The sequence below is a fragment of the Meriones unguiculatus genome (assembly GCF_030254825.1).
Source record: "Meriones unguiculatus strain TT.TT164.6M chromosome 13 unlocalized genomic scaffold, Bangor_MerUng_6.1 Chr13_unordered_Scaffold_34, whole genome shotgun sequence".
In the NCBI taxonomy this organism is placed as follows: domain Eukaryota; kingdom Metazoa; phylum Chordata; class Mammalia; order Rodentia; family Muridae; genus Meriones; species Meriones unguiculatus.
The window spans coordinates 10,334,190-10,350,653 of record NW_026843646.1 but is presented as its reverse complement, the minus strand read 5'-3'; the positions used below and the strand labels follow the sequence as shown (position 1 = coordinate 10,350,653).

At 43.1% G+C, this 16,464-nt stretch overlaps 1 protein-coding gene across 1 annotated transcript in view; it reads right to left on the bottom strand.

The window, feature by feature from the left end:
* LOC132650919 (grainyhead-like protein 2 homolog) overlaps positions 1–16,464 on the bottom strand; it is a 59,511-nt gene that overhangs the window by 16,981 nt on the left and 26,066 nt on the right. Inside the window, exons 3-6 of the mRNA XM_060376250.1 lie at positions 14,925–15,083; positions 6,750–6,807; positions 6,204–6,343; positions 3,937–3,968 (exon numbers count right to left, since the gene is read on the bottom strand). Coding sequence (XP_060232233.1) covers positions 3,937–3,968; positions 6,204–6,343; positions 6,750–6,807; positions 14,925–15,083 — 389 coding nt within the window. The remainder of the gene's footprint in view (positions 1–3,936; positions 3,969–6,203; positions 6,344–6,749; positions 6,808–14,924; positions 15,084–16,464) is intronic.

Sequence of the window (16,464 nt, the reverse complement as noted above, 5' to 3'; positions counted from 1 at the left end):
GCAGCTATGACTTGCCCGCATTCTAATGAGAAGAATGCAGGCTGAAGGCCTTCTTGTGCCCAGCTCAGTGACACTATATAATCATTTTCAAAGGATCAGAGAGCAACAGAGCAGAGCTTTCCCTGACATCATCTCCATCACGAGGCCATCAGTTAGAAAAACCCAGGGCCAGCAGCACACTCAGCCATAGGCTTGTGGGGTTAATCACAAGGAAAACAAGACCCTTGGAAGCAACAAACAATATTAAGATTCATCCAAAAAATCCTGAGAAATGTTAGGTCTGATGCAAGAGCTACAAAGCTACCAGGACTTGTGGTGAAACTTCTGGAGAGCACAAGGCACAGACACGCTCTGCGGGGTATTCTCCAGCCTCTTTAACTACCGCAAACAGTGAAGCTAACTCAAAATCACAAGCTTGGCCTGATCCATCATCCTGATGGCTGCTGTGACAATGCCACTGAAGTCAGTACCTCCTCAGGGCTAGATGAGCACACATGGTGTCCTCAGAGCTCAGAGATCTGTCTGCCCTGCCAGGAGAGCTCATGAGATGAAACAAGGTTAGGCCTTGGTAAAGACCAGAAAGCTTACACAATAGGATATGCCCAGCCCCCACCCCTGTGCCTTCCCCTCAGCCATGGGTCTAGAATTGAGGAAACAGGGCAATGGAGGCACATTGGTGAGTGCTGGGAATTATGGGTAAGCACTGGCTCAACCTGTGCTTCTATCATGTACCAGCTAGACAACTTTGAAGAAGTTTCCAAATTTCTCAAGGCCTTTTTCCTCACTGTTAATGGCAGATAATAGGAAATCTGGGAGATAACAGGAAATCTCCCAGATTTCCTATTATGAAAAGAATACACATAAAAGCATTCAGAACCTAGCCAAGGTATCCAGGGAGTGCTATTACTTTAACATATAGCAATAGCCAAGGACCCAGCATGCATTAACACAGAGGCACTAACCTGTCCACATTGCTCAATCAGAGATGTATGGAAGTACAGGACATGGCTGTCCTTGGAATGGATGACTACGCAACAACACAGGCAATTCTTATGGAGAGACCAGTGGAGTTACAGGTAGGTCACTGGCCACTTAGCTTGCAAAAGACAGGCTGATGGGTCTGCACAATCACTTCACACTCTCCTAAAGTTCCCCTTTATAACACTCCCTGTGAACTTTATCTCAGGAATACCACTAAGCAAAATGCCAAATGCTGGGGATGTAAGAGAGAGAGCCTTCTACAGCACCCTCAGTATAGACCTGAGGACATGGAGGTTAGGGACAGGAAGGCTGGATGAGGCTTCATGTGGATAAACAACAGTCCAGAGGGTGGACTTGGCTTCCTGAGCTCAAGCCAACATTCTTTTCATGACGCCATGCTGTCTCTTTATAAAATATGTGATTTAAAGATTAGAATTCATAGATCTAATCACTTGTTTGTTCCAACCAACTGAAATCTGATTATTTCTGTCCCAGGATAAAAAGAACAAACTACTCATTTCTGTTTTTGAAATGGGAGTTTTTATTTTCTAGACAGACTGGGCTAGCCAAAACGTTTGATCCTCCTGCCTCAGATCCCTGATTTCTGGGACTAAAGGCATGAGCCACTATGCTTGTCTTTCTAATCAATACTTAAAGGATTTACAACTGATTTTAGAGATTTGGTCCTGGACAAGTTCCAGTCCTAAGCAGCCTGAGGGTTATTTAATTTAATTCCTTTGAGAGTGTCTTCCTCTGAGACAGAAGGTGGCAAAGTTTGTCTGAAAAGGGCCCAGCAGCAAAGGTTTTTCAGATTCTTACTGTAACACTCAATTCTGCTGCTGTATCACCAAAGAAACCATAGAGAACACATGAAGGAACTAATACAGCTGTGTTCCAGAAAAACATTCCTTGCAGAGGCTCAGGTGTACTTCATATCACCGATCATGTAATGCCAGTCTTCACTGGAGGTTTTTAAACTATTGAAACTATCTTAGTCTGTAGACCATTCAAAATGGGTGATTGAGGCTGTGTGGCGTACACACCTTTAATCCCAGCACTCAGGAGGAAGATCTCTGTGAGCTCAAGGCCAGCCTGGCCTACATGCTGTGTTCCAGGCAGCTAGGGCTACAGACTGAGACCCTGCCCACCCCCACCACCACCAAAAGAAGATCTGGCCCTTGGTCTGTCACTTGAAAACTTCTGCTTCAGGAATAAAGCCAGCAATATCAGCTATACTTCCTTCACCAATTATGAAGTGTCTTACATAGGAATGGAAAAGTTTGACTATGGTTTGTAGGAAATTTATCTTGGGATGTTAGGTATACACAACTAATGCAAACAATAAGCATAAAATACGTATTAAGGAATGAATGTGGTTTTAGCCTGCTTTAAGAGAAAAATATAGCATTGAGCTTATAAGAGAGTTCCCAACATAATCTGCAATTCAGGAGGTTCTAAACACATGTATTCAGAAAACAAAAGCAAATAAAAACAAAACAAAACCAACTTAGTGGTCAGGCTGGAGAACTATGAGGTTAAAAGCACTGGCTGCTCTTCCAGAGGACCTGGGTTTAATTCCCAGCATCCATAGCACAGTTCATAATCACCTGTAACTCCAGTTCCAGGGATTCAATGCCATTTTCTGGCCTTCATGGGCAATAGGCATGTAACTGGTACACAAACCCACACAGAGGCAAAATACTCTTTTTTTTTTGCTGTTGTTGTATAAATTTAGTAGTCTCCCATGAGAGAAATCAAGATATTAAAAGATAAAATTATATTGTAACTAAGAACAGTTTCAGGAAAGAACAAAAGTTTGAATGTTGAGGGTGGAAAAGGCTTATCCAGAGAGCAGAGCAGGAGTGAATGGACAGAAGTTGAACACTGTTATCAGAGAGAACGTGCTATGATAATCTCAACTGTTAACCAATATGAAATGAGAGACCCTAAGAAGATTTGTAAAACACACTCTTGGGTATGTTTGTCAGGATGTTTCCAAAAAGAATTAATTAACCAGAGAAGATCATACTAAACATAGGCAGTGTCATTCAAGAGACTGGAAGCCTAAATGACATTCTCTAACTGGCAGAGGCCACAGAAGAACAGCTCTGGCATCTGCCCCTGCCTCTGCCCTATGTTGTTCCAAAAGAATAAGCCAAAGTACAGTTTTCCTCCTTTAAACTCTAAAAGCTAAAACCACCCAGCTCTTAGAAATAATATAATGAGCTTCCTCATATGCAGAGAGCATTCGTCACTGGCAATATTCAAATAGAAGGCAGCTAGCTCAACACCTACCCTGTGAGAATGTGCTACCAACGTCACTGTGTCCTAGAAGAGTCATCTCGTGACCTTAAAACAGCCCTTTCATACCTGCAAGCTTCTGAGTATATAAAATGAGTTAAGGAAAGAAACTACACTGAAGAGTTAGCTGCCCCTAAACATTTATAGGTGGGCATATATTCTCTGCAAAGATGGGGCCAGAGAGACACATCTGGAAGATACAGAAGACAACTTCCTACCCCAAACCCACAGGGCAGTGAACAGGTTCTCAACCTACTCAGGCCCCATTCAACACCTTGAGTAAGGCTTCAGGAGCTGTTTGTGTCTCGGGCAGTTTTGAAAGCAGGAAAGGCTTTTACACTCTCAACCAGATCTTGTGCTGAGATGAAACGATGGGAAGCAAGAGCTATCAGAAAGATTTCAACAAACAGTGCACTAGAAGGGATGGGCCACATTTGCAAAATTACCATTTAGTCAAAGGCAGATCACAGGGAGAAAGGGAAGGTACAGAAGATGGGCTTGCAGGAAAAGGTGACCACCTGTTGCCCCTCTCTCCATTCTAGGTCACAGCACACGGGAAGGTCCCATCTCCTGCCCAGGGCGGCCCAGGCTGGGAAGGTGCATTGCCACCCCACAAACAAACATTATGTGCTTAGAATGAAGGACTGCTCTTACCCTTCTCGTTCGTCATCTGTGTTGTAATACACCTGTGGGGAAAACAAGAGGCTCATGTCAGACAGCATAAAACAGAAATCTGAATGAGTTGTCTGACTGTACAAACTATCTGTGAAGAGGAAAAAAGATACATTTGATTAGCAATGGTGTGTGTGTTAGATTTTATAAAGTAAATTCAGAAATGTGACTATTTCTAGCTTAAGCTGGTCTGATCTGATCAGGTTACTCTGGCTCTCTGCCAAATGCTGCTCCTGACAATAAGAAAATCTGTTGGTAAGATCTAAACACATTCTTTAGAAAGGCTGTGCTGGCTCCCGCGTGTTTGTTCATCAAAGCGGGCTTACCCTGGTTTCCCATCACCACAGAAATGTAAGGGTAAACTGTCAGCAAAGAAACTGGTGGACAAATATTTAACTGGGATGCCTATTTCACATATCAAATAGGGCCAGCATCTCTCAGGACTTGTGGCTCCTCTCAGCATACCTCACCCCAACCCCTCCCCTACACTCCTCTCTTGGCTGGACTTCCTGTTCCAACAGCATGTAACTCAGCCATTTTGGCTTTCTTTGCCTCTTAAACCTGGTGGCAGCTCTTGGCTTCTCTCTTACTTCTCTCTCCTCACCCGTTTAGTCAGCTGGCCGTGTTCAGCCTGGACTCCTCCCTCTGCCTGCTTTGTCCTTTACATATACAATAAAAATCTCCACACTTTAAGGGTAGCCACATCCTCCTCTTTTTATTTCAGTTTTTCATTCATTAACTCTCTTCATGCTCTAAAGGTCACGTGGCAAAAGGAAGATCTCCAAGGACAAGTGTCATTAGGAACGAGCAGTGGCAAGCACAATCAGAATTAGAGAAACTGAAGCATCCTGCAGACAGTGCCAGACAGTGGTGGCACATGCAGGCAACCATCTCTCTCTCACACACACAGCCTTGCTGGCTGTCTTTTCTGGACAAGATACAATATTCATATTCTTTCCTCTTATATATTGGTTCCTATGTAATAAGACAAGATAGAAATGTTAAAATGAATTTTAGTAGAAATGTACTCCATGCAAAAAGTATGAATATATTTATTATCATATTATATCATGAACCGAGAAACAAATAAACACACACACTCATGCATATGCACACATGCAACCCCCCCCACACCATGATCCTCTGGTTGTACAGCTGCCTTGTCACTATATAAAACATTCTCCAGAAAAAGGAGAAGCTGCAAGATTGAGAAATCAGGATGATGTCAAGTCCCAGCACTTAGAATGCGAGGGGACTTGAGTTTATCATAATGCTCCTATTTCTCAAAACAATCCTTTCAGCTAAGGATTCTGGATTCAAAAGAAAACAAAACGAGGCAAAATTAAAGTCCCAAATTAGTATGGCCAAAACAAACTCGGGCTGATGCTAAGAAACATCTTCTCTTTCTTCTCCAGTTTTCATTTCTCCCTTGGGAGAAGTAACCTTAAAGAGTAAAGGAAATAACATCAGCATCAGCATCACCCGAGAACTCTGGAAACCTTCCCTTATAGAGGACCGGTCTTCAGTTAGCACAGGAAAAACCGTGAGCAAGCTCCAGTTCAGCTCCGTCAGCACTGGAGTGCTAGACCCAGCACACCAGTACCCTACTTTTAGTTTTTATTGAACAAAATCATAATTAATTCTCCTGTGGATGCATAGTTTTCATCATGAAATTTCAGTGTCTGCATAATCTTCCACAAAACTAAGCTGTCATAATGATTTAATTATTGAATATTTATTTGATTTCCAATCCTTCATTTCATTTGTAGATATAACCATAGGACTTGGCTATTGTGTTTTTGAAGGAAGATCTAACACTCTTTTTCCTTCAGATGACTAATGATTTATCCACTCAATGAGAACTACTAATTTGCTAAGGAAAAAATTGTTGACAAGATCTTAATTTCTCTCCTCTGGGCAAATGTATGTATGAAATGTATGAAACAGTTTTACCTCTCACCACTAGGTGGCGATATGTGCACTGACGGAGTCTGCTTCACAGACACCACAACTTGAACAGGCAGATGAGGAGCTTTCTCCTGTCCTGTTGTCAACAATGTTCTAATAACAGCTCACACCTTTCTTTGCCTTAGCATGCCAGTCTTTCCTCCCAAGACAATGTTTTCTGTAAAAACCTACTTTTTGTGTTGCCATTCCCCTGCTGCTTGAGTTTATTTTTGTGGCCTGTTCTGCGTACACACCAGCACACCCTGAGGAGGGCAGTAGGAGGCTGTGAGCAAAAGTAGTACCTGTCCAGTCCTCTGCAGGTTGGCAAAGTGAACATCTGGTATGAAGAGCACGGGCTGCGAGTGCAGGTCAGGCATGGTTTTGAAGTACGTGATGTCACTTTTCTTCTGTAAAGGTATGGCAGCCAGCTTCCCGTCAGAGGCTGCACGAAACCACAACAACCACAGAACAGGGCTATGCACACATGAACACTGTCAGCCAAGTCCATGATCCTCCCCCAAAGCTTTCCCAGCAGCCTAGATTATGCTTCAAATGCCCTTCCCCAGGCCCAAATAAACAAAAAGAGCATGGGATTCTGGGAAGTACAATGAGGGTGGAAGGCTCCTCCACTTCCAGCTGTCCTGTGTGTACCGCGGAGGACTTCTGTTTGCTTTCCATATCAACGCTGCCCCTGTCTGCACTGTAGGGGCAAAGCAGGCCACACCTGGAGCCTTCGTACCTTCCCCTGTAGCCAGCTTCTTCTGTCTCTTCAAAGGACCCTGCTGGCTACCATCAGCATTGGGGAGGGGTTGACTTACAGTTGTTGCACTGGGTTTGGGAGGCCTGGCCCTTCCCTTTCTTCCTATTCTGCTTTCTCTCTTCATCTCGGATTTTTCTTTCTGCTCCCTGATGGGGAAAACAGAGACCAAGCAAGGTATGTTTTCAGAGCATAAAAGAATATTCTCATTTTCTTTCTCTCTCTCACACACAGCGTGAAGATGGGAAGAGGAAGCCAGGAAGCCTCCTGCCTCAGCGAAATGAGAACACTCACAGATCTTCATGCTACATTCTGACCTGTAAGGCCAGCTCATCGGATTGCTGCCTCTTCCTGTCTCATGCCTACTCCATGAACTTGGCTTTTGAATCCATGGGGAAAGAACAGGCTGAGTTCTCTGGCCCAGTGTCACCTGCTGGGTAGCTCAGTGCTATTAATAGAACAGCCTAAGCACTGGCCCATGGCGTCCGCTCCTAGGCACAGACAGCTTTCAGGCAAGTGCCACTTCCCAGGGCAAGTTTTCCTCTGCCTATGGTTATGAATTTTTTCAAAAAATCATCACAGGAAGAAATAAAGGGGGCGTTTTTGTAGCCACACAAAGATGTGGGATCACTCTGCACATGAAATTATCGTATTTCCCTGTATGCTTGGAGATGGTGCTCACTCTACCACGTAGGAGAAACATGCATTCACTCACTTCTGTGCTCCTGTTCTTTGTAATTTGACTTCTTATTAGCCAAATTCAAGGCCTTCTCCTGCTCCACTACCTGATCAGCTGCCCCTGGTGTCAGCATCATTTGCTGTTCATATTTCTTTTGGGCCATTTCTTAACCTATTTTCCTCTCCTGATCCCAGAAAGGCATCCAGCACAGCTTCCTCCATTCTGGCTTCAGCAGAATTCAAGTAGACCATGAATTCACAATGCCCTACACAGGTGACATTCACAGGACACCAAGCCAAACCTGCTTCCTAGGTCCATGTTAACAGTCTGTTTAGGAAACAGTGACACACACCACATAAAGCACCCAGTAACCTGCACCCTTCAGACAAACCAAATACACTTTTGGTCACACTGACTCTTACTGGTCTTACTGACTCAGAGCAGAAAGCCAGACAAGACTAGGATACAGTGGGGACTTGGGTTCAGCAAGAGCACCATGGCTTTGGAGGGAGTTCTTGAAGGATGGGCCACTGCTGTTTTCCATAGATGAGACTCAGACAATCACAATGCACCTTTCATACCAAAAACTACCAAAGAACTAGCAGTTCTTATGCTATTTTACATTAAATTTTGAGGTGTCATTGATACTTACAGGTCATGGAAATCCACAGCAAGAGGGACAACATAGAGAAATATAGATACACCGGCTACAAAAAAACTCATCAAAATAACCCAGATTTTTGTAGAGCCTTTGTGTTTAAACAAAGAGAAATCAATTCTAAATGCCCCCAATAACACCTTGCTCAAACCAACTTCAAGTTTGGAGTGGGAAATGGCAACATTTTTTCTTAGATGCATACAGAGCACTTTGCCATGTGTTGGAAGCTATGTGTAATTCAGTATTCCATACAAATATGTATTATCTACCCCTATAAATTATAGTTCACTCAAGACACATCCCAAATTATACAAATTATTTTTTCATTGTCAAATTTTGTGTTCTTTTTAAGTATTAGTGTCATGTGAAAAACACTCATCATGCTGAATATTGCCCTGGTTAGTTTGTTGTGTTTTTGTTTTGTTTTATTTGTTTGTTGATCAACTTGACACAAGCTAAGGTCATAGGAGAGAATCTCAACTGAGAAAATGCCTGTGGAGCATTTTCTTGATGGATGAGAAAAGGCCCAGCCTGCTGGCAGTGGTGTTGGCCGTGGCACAGGCTCCTGGATCTAAGAAAGCAAGCTGAGCAAGCCGGGGAGAGGGGGTGTGCAGGAGCAGGGCAAGTCAGTAAGCAGCTCTCCTCCATAACCACTGCCTCAGTTCCTGCCTCCAGGTTCCTGCTGTGAGCTCCTTCCCTGCCTTCACTCTGTGATGTGCCCTGGAAGAATAAGACGAAACAAGCCCACTCTCCCACCTGCTGCTTTTGGTCATGGGCTTTATCCCAGTGCTAGACGGCTAACTCAGACAGATAGTGCAATGACCTGAATGAGAACATTCTCCAGAGCCTGGTATGCAAACACTTGGTCCCCAGTTGGTGGTGATGCCTGGGAAGGTGGCAGGCTCATTGGAGAAAGTGCATCACTGGGGGTGGGCTTAAGAGAGTTTAAAACCTCACTCCACTTTCTCTCTCTGCACTATGCCTGCATCTCATCTTCCTGCTCCTACTTTCATGCTCACTTTCACACTGCTATGCCTCACCTGCCATGATAAACTCAACCCTCTGGACCCATATGGCATTTTATCTTAGCACGAGAAAAGTAACCAATAAAAATGGGTACAGCCCAAGAAATTTTACTTTTAAAGAATGGTTTTATTTGTGCTATTTCTGAGAATAGCCAAGAAAGAATTGTTTAAGAATTATCTATATCATCCTCCTCTTCAGGAAAACAGCAAACAGCGGATGGTGCAGAATACCTCTGGTCCAGGCTTGGAAGGCCACAACAGCTTCTGCAGAGGACTTGGTAGTAGCCTTGGGGACTGAGGTTATAATAGATGCTGTGAGGCTTCTGGAGGTAAAGCCAAAGACAAGGAGTGGATCCCTGTCACCAAGCTGGGCCACCTGGTCAAGGACTTGAAAATCGAGTTCCTGGAGACAATTTACCTCTTCTCCCCACCCATTAAGGAATCCTAGACCATCAGCTTTTTCCTGAGAGCATCCCCAAAAGATGAGATTCTGAAGATCGTGCCAGGGTAGATGCTGCAATGAGGACCCAGTTCAAGGCTTTAGTTGCTATTGGGGACTAGAATAGTTATGTTGGCCCTGGTATTAAGTGGTCCAAGGATATAGCCAATCAAAACCCGAGGGGCTATCATCTTGGCCAAGCTTTCCACTCTTTCTGTATGGAAAGGCTAGTTGGGGAACAAGATTGGCAAGCCCCACATTGTTCCATGCAGAGTGACAGGAAGCTGTGGTTCCACACTGCTGAGTCCCCCCCAACCGAGAGGCACTAGCATCATCTCTGCTCCTGTGTCCAGAAAGCTGCTAAGTATGGCCAGTATTAATGACCGCCAACATCAGACAGGGCTGCACTGCCACCCTGGGCAACTCCATCAAGGCCACCTTTCATGCCATCTCCAAGTCCTACAGCTTCTTGATCCTGGAACCTCTGGGAAAGACTGTGTTCATCAAATAACCTCATCAGGAATTCATGGACCACCTTGAGAAAACCCTCACCAGAGTTCAGAGGACCTAGGCTCCAGCTGTGGCTACCACATATGGGGTTTTATACAAGATCATAAAATGAATTAAGCGTATTTTTGGAAAAAAATTATATATGTGCAGTATAGTTTTCAGGAACTAGAAACACATTATACACTCTTGGGGAACTGTCATTCTCATTTCTAAATAAAGCTGTGATTTCAGTAAGACCAAAAAAGCACTACACATTCAGTACAGACAAATCTGCCTCCACCAAGATCTTGCATCACTTTATTTCCTAGGAGTACTTGTCGCCAAAACTTCCAGAAAACATTACTTCTACACTTAGGGAAGAAGTCCATTTCATTTAAGAGGGCAAATTTGATGCAGCTGATGCAATTACAGTTAACCCATCCGCAAGGTCCTAAGACTCTTCTTCATGTGAGTTTCTTGACATTCCCCACTCCTTAACACTGCAATATACAGAAACCTATGTCATCACTCACTGCTTGAAAAAAATGCCAATCCATCATGCTTCATTAGGGCATTTAAAACAGGAACTATTAGGAATGTGACCTTTCTTATTGGCAAAGCGTACACGAGAGTGATCCATTCTGGGTTTTCAATGTTTAAAATCATAGCCATACAAGTAAATGGTTTTTCCAACCACCTTTTCCTAGCCTAAGGCCCCGCCATGTGACTTCAACAACAAAGCTTTGGGGCAGGTAGGGAACGTACACATTCCCCTTCTCATCCTTTCTCACTGAAAGGAAAAATAACTGAATGAAAATAGGTTTGTTTTTTTTTTTTTTCAATTGGCAAACAACTGGTATAATGAGCCCATTTTATCCCTTAAAGCCTCTTTTCCTCTAGGACATAGGCTCACAGCCACAGTGCAATACTCTCCTCCCTACAAGTTTGGGGTTTTGTGTGTGTGTTTGTTTAGTTTTGGGTTTTTTGAATGATCAGTAGTCACTCTCACATTCAGTGTATAAAGTTAGTTATTGATTCAAGGAGTCTGAACTGAGACAGATCTATGTCTGGACCCAGCTCCTCTGCTGCGTGAGTCCAGCCAAGTGCCTTTGATCCATGTGTATGTACTCACTGAGTGTTGCGTCAAATGGTCTCTGGGCTCTGGAGGCTACCTAACTGTCCCTCGGTTCTATAAGGGCTATACAGCTGTGCCTACAGTGCAATTCCAGTGGCTTTTATTATCTTCTCTTAACCATTTCCTCTCTGCTGTCACTTCTCTCGGCTCACAGGGATGCATTCATCCCTGTGCTATTTCATTGCTATAACAGGCAATTTAAAACAGACTGATGTAGCATTAAGAATGAAGGGTAGCATGGAATTAGCTACGGGCCTCTTTTCATTTCTCTTCTCCATCATCTAATCTGAAGTAGTCACCAGTGCATACCTATAAGCAGCCAGTGAGATTACACTGTCTTTGTTACCTCACTTGTTACCACACTTGTATGTGTGTTGTGTGCAAGTGTCCTTCAGTGTGTTCTGAGGCCAGAGAAGCATTTGGAATGTCCTCCTCTATTATGCCCTGACTTATTGCCTTGAGACAGGTCTCTTATTGAACCTAAAGTTTGCCATTTAAGCTACAGTGAGTGGCTGGACACCCACATGCCTCAGAAACAATCCCAATGTTACAGGAACATGCAATACACCCAGATTTTTATACTAATGGTAAGGATTCAAATTTAGGGCCTTGTGCTTACATGAAAAGTACTCTTATCCACTGAGCCATTTCCCTGCAGTTTATTGAGCTTTTCAGTAGTCATCCTATGGCCACACTGATGGCTACATGTCTGCACTCTCCCCCATCACTCACCAATTTACAGATAACTGTGTGCCCTCCATCAGCATATCACCTGTGCTTTCACATTCCATGTCTAGAGTTTATTCTCTACTAGATTTACGGAGAAGCAATATTCACCAGAATTGGGATGTTATATTGTCGTTTAGGTTTTATTTGAAGTTTCTGTTTTTCTATATTCTTTACATTGGAGTTAATTGGGTCGAAAAAAAGTCCTTGGTTTACTTTATTCTATTCAGATAACTATTTTCTCCTGATATAGTATTACTGTTGAAATTTTTGATGATAAAAATATCCCTATTCACTTCTAATTATGTATTTTCCTTTAATTAAATGCCCAAAGAATAGTTTTCATCTTTTCAAAGTCTGATAGCTATGCTTTCTTTTTTTAACCCCCTGAGACAGAGTCTCACTGGCTGTCTTGGAACACACTACATAGACACGGCTGGTCAAACTTACAGACACACACCTGCCTCTGCCTCCCTAGTGCTGGGTTAAAAGGTGTGTGCCACTCTGCCCATCTGATAGCTGTTGCTTCATATTGTTTTCCTGAGCCAGTTCCCCCAGCACGGTATAAACACTCTCCCATGGTTCTGATGTACCATTTTTGCATTTGTTGTATTCTGTTGCTTGGGAGTTTGTTGTTTTTTTTCTTGGTTTGTTCTTCTCAATGACCACTGTTCTACAAATATTCGGCCATCTCTAGCTCTTGTCTGTGGTATGTTCACTCCTCTCTTTCATAATTTCCTTCTATTCTGCGCTGTTTTCCCACCTGCACCTCCTTATGACCTGTCACTGGCCTAGCCACTAGCTGCTTCTCGTACATTATGGAATACTTCTGCTTCTATTGCAAGTTCTTGCCTGACCTCAAGCATAGGTCTATTCTTCATATACATGGTTTTCAAGCTTCCTGTTAGCGAGATTCATTGGCTCACTTTGAGATATTGGGCTATTTTTCATCTGCTGGGTGGTAGTAGCTTCATGATGTTCATTCACTGTTCATAAGGAAGTTGGTCTGACCTTAATCTTGTTTTTAATGAAATGCGGTTTTTTTTTTGGGGGGGGCTATTTTCTGAGTCACGTTGGGCAACATGAGAAGCTAGGACAGTTCTCCCCTGAGGCTTGTAACCTACAATCCCTCTTCTTAAATGTTCACACAGTAATACAAAGAAGCGCACTGTTATTGTTGCTTTAAGGTGTATTCATTTTATTTTGGGGAGTGTTTTGTTTGCATGTGTGTACATGCACCACATGAGTGCCTGGTGCCCACAGAGGCCAGAAGAGGGTACCAGATCCCTTGGAACTGGAGTTGCCAATGGCTGTAAAGCTGTCAGTTACTGGAAACTGAATCTGAGTCCTTTTCAAGAGCAGCAAGTGTTCTTTAGGACTGAGCCAGCCCCTAGTCTTTTGTTTTATAAGATGGCCTACTCTGTATATAAATACAGAGTATAGACTTTGAAAAGATGAAAACTATTCTTTGGGCATTTAATTAAAGGAAAATAAATAATTAGAAGTGAATAGGGATATTTTTATCATCAAAAATTTCAACAGTAATACTATATCAGGAGAAAATAAAGATATTTCTGTGTGCTTTCTATTGTTACAATAAAGACCACGGCAAAAGCAACCTGGAGAGCAAAGGGCTTACTTCTTCTTACAGGTGCAGGCCATCACTGAGGGAGAAAAACTCAAGGCAGGAACCTGGAGGCAGGAACAGAATCAGAGACCGTGAAGAAATGTCTCGTACTGGCTTGTTCTTCAAGATTTGCTCAGTTTGCTTTCTTATATACCCAGGATCTCCTGCCCAGGGCTAGCAAGCTAAGCCCTTAGTAAGCTAAGCCCTTCCACATCACCCATCAATCAAGAAAATGCTCCATAGACTTACACACATGCCAATCTGCTAGAGGAATTTTCTCGGTGGCCCTTCTCTTACGAGAAAACTCTCCAGCTGTGTGGCAAAAACTAACCAGGAGAGTGTCCCTTCCTATCTTAATTTTCTTTTGTGCTTTTCTTTCCTGGCCACCTGTTTGCCAATTCCAGCAGCTGATTTTACTCTTACCAGTTTTGCCCAGAACAGGGTTTTCCCCCTAGATCAGGGCTTTACATTGTAACTTCTCATGAAAAACAACATAGCAATGTCAGTCCCTTTGCACACACCAGCCAGCTAGGGTCTTTAGAATTTTTTCCCCCAGCCCACCTCACACCCTGTCCTCAGAAGGCCCCTTGGTGCTTTCCAACGAGTGCCTTAGGCTCCGTTACTTGCCCTCACAGAGGCTGACCTCACACAGGCTGTCAAATGATCAGTACACGTGCTCACACCTGTGACCATCTCTTGTACCTGACCTTCAGGGTTGAAGCTTTCTTATTCTAACTATTCTGTTAAAGTTTATAGTAGCAATTATGGAGACGAAAGCACTGTGTGCTGTGTAAAAATGATGAACTTATTTTGTAGGCAAGGTTTCTAGTCCTGAAAGTTCTAGGTGAGGCCCCATGCAACTCAACAAATGGCCAAGATTGCAATGTGTGTTCTACAGTAGTGTCTACACCCAGCGGATATTCCAGATCTGTCATCTCAGCTGCACGCTCGGACCAAAGCACAGTATGCTACAAACTGAAGGTTCCCACACTTCACCCGCCATGTGCTGAAGCGAAGCCCTTAACGCTGGTGAGGTGATGAGGCTGATCCCTGATGTGACAGTGTCCCGTGAAAAGACACAGGAGAGCTCTTCTCTTTTTCTTCCATGTGAGCACAAGGAAATAACATGCCTACCGGCAGCCAGGAAGTCGCTCACAGGGACAGAACTCATAGCGCTGAGGTTTCCGTAGAGAGTACATTTCTATTGCTCACACCACCTAGCCTCAGGTATTTTGTTTTATCAGCCTGAGAGAACTAAGCCCCAGGGCAATGCCAGTCATTAAATTAATGGTAAAAATACTGAAAACAGCAAGAGCCAAGACAAAGGACAGTGGATGGATTGGTGACTCCCTAAATATCTAACAGGACTTGAGAATAAAAGACTGCCATGTCTCTGTGGTTGGCCGAGAACAGCGACAAGGGAGAAATGTCATTAAAAAGAACATCTAGCCATAACAGAACCTTTCTGACAAATTTGTCTTTACTCACCTTGTCACAGAAGACCTTGATCTGGTGGTACGCTCTGTGGACGGGTTTATTGCTGCGGTTATTGTAACTGTATGTGTCAATCTGAATCATCAAAGGAAGTCCTTTCACGCCCTTCTGGGAGGAGAAATCTGTACTCAAACAATTCACTGTGATGAAAAGCTGAAGGAGGCAGCAAAAGAAGAAAATTCACAAACTGCCATGCAGAGGACCTTCAAAGAGGGAGGCAGGCAGGCATGTGAAGTGAAAATCCTACACAAACCTATAAGGACAACTGATAACTGTTCAATACTCTCCCATAGAATCCTGCCAGATGCACAAAACATTATATGGCTGTAAACTTCTAAACAATTTGCTTTGATATTTGAACTTGAAATAGACAATTTAAATGACTGTCTAGAAAGAACATCACTATAAATGAGTTAACTATGTTATTTTCTTGGTATATTAAAATCGCCACTTCTGGGGCTACAGAAATGTGTCAGCAGTTAAGAGCACTTGCTACTCTTGCAGAGGACTAGGGTTTGATTTCCAGGACCCACACGGTGGTGCACAACTGTTGTAACTCCAGTTCCAGGGGATCTGACACCGTCTTCTGGCTTCTCTATGCTCCTGGATGCACGTGGCACACATACATACACTCAGGCACACCCACATACTAAATTAGTCAATTAATCTAAGAAGTTGACACTTCTAGTTATAACTTTCCCTAACCTCTGACCTGCAGGATAAAAAATAATAATAATGAGATAACTATTCTTTTTTAATAGAATAGCATTGAAACCCAGTTATGTTTTGTAAAACTTCCTTCCTTGACTGTGGAGCGTGAGGTCTGTCTGGAATAATTTCTTATTATTTAATATGACCTGGCACCTAATACAATGCCTAGAAAAGAACTCACTAAGCATTAGATAACTGAACTTACAGGAATCCCACTAGATTGCAAGGCAAAAGCCCCGACTTCAGCCTCTGGTAGCATTAACCAGCTAAGGGGCCTCATACATGTCACTCAATACTTGCCATGTTCAATGGTCCCGTTAAAGTGCCTGCAAGCCCTCTCCCTGAAAAAGAAAATCTAAATGCTAACCTACTCCACGTTAGTGAAGAAGAGGAGCTGGCAAAGGCAAGAAACGAAACAGGAGGGATTAAATAACAGCATAAACCTCCTCCTGTTAACAGGAAGTGGTGGCACACACCTGTAATCCAGCAGTCAGGGAGCTGAGTCAGGAGGATCATGAGGACCAGTGCATCCTCGGAATTATAGCAAGATTCTGAACAAACTAAATCCTCATCTTATAACATGTGGCATCAGGAAATTCAATAGAAAAACTTTTAAAACCTTCAAGCTAAAAAAAAAAACAAACAAACAAAAAATATACAATAGAAATGACATGATGCCAACAGGACAGAAACTCTAATCAGTTTTTGAGAGTTCTATTTGATTAACAGAATAAAAAACAAGTTTCACTGTAAAGGATTGGTAAAGACAGAGGATGAGTGTAAATGAGCTAAAAATGACCCTGTTCTACATAATGGTGGGTCA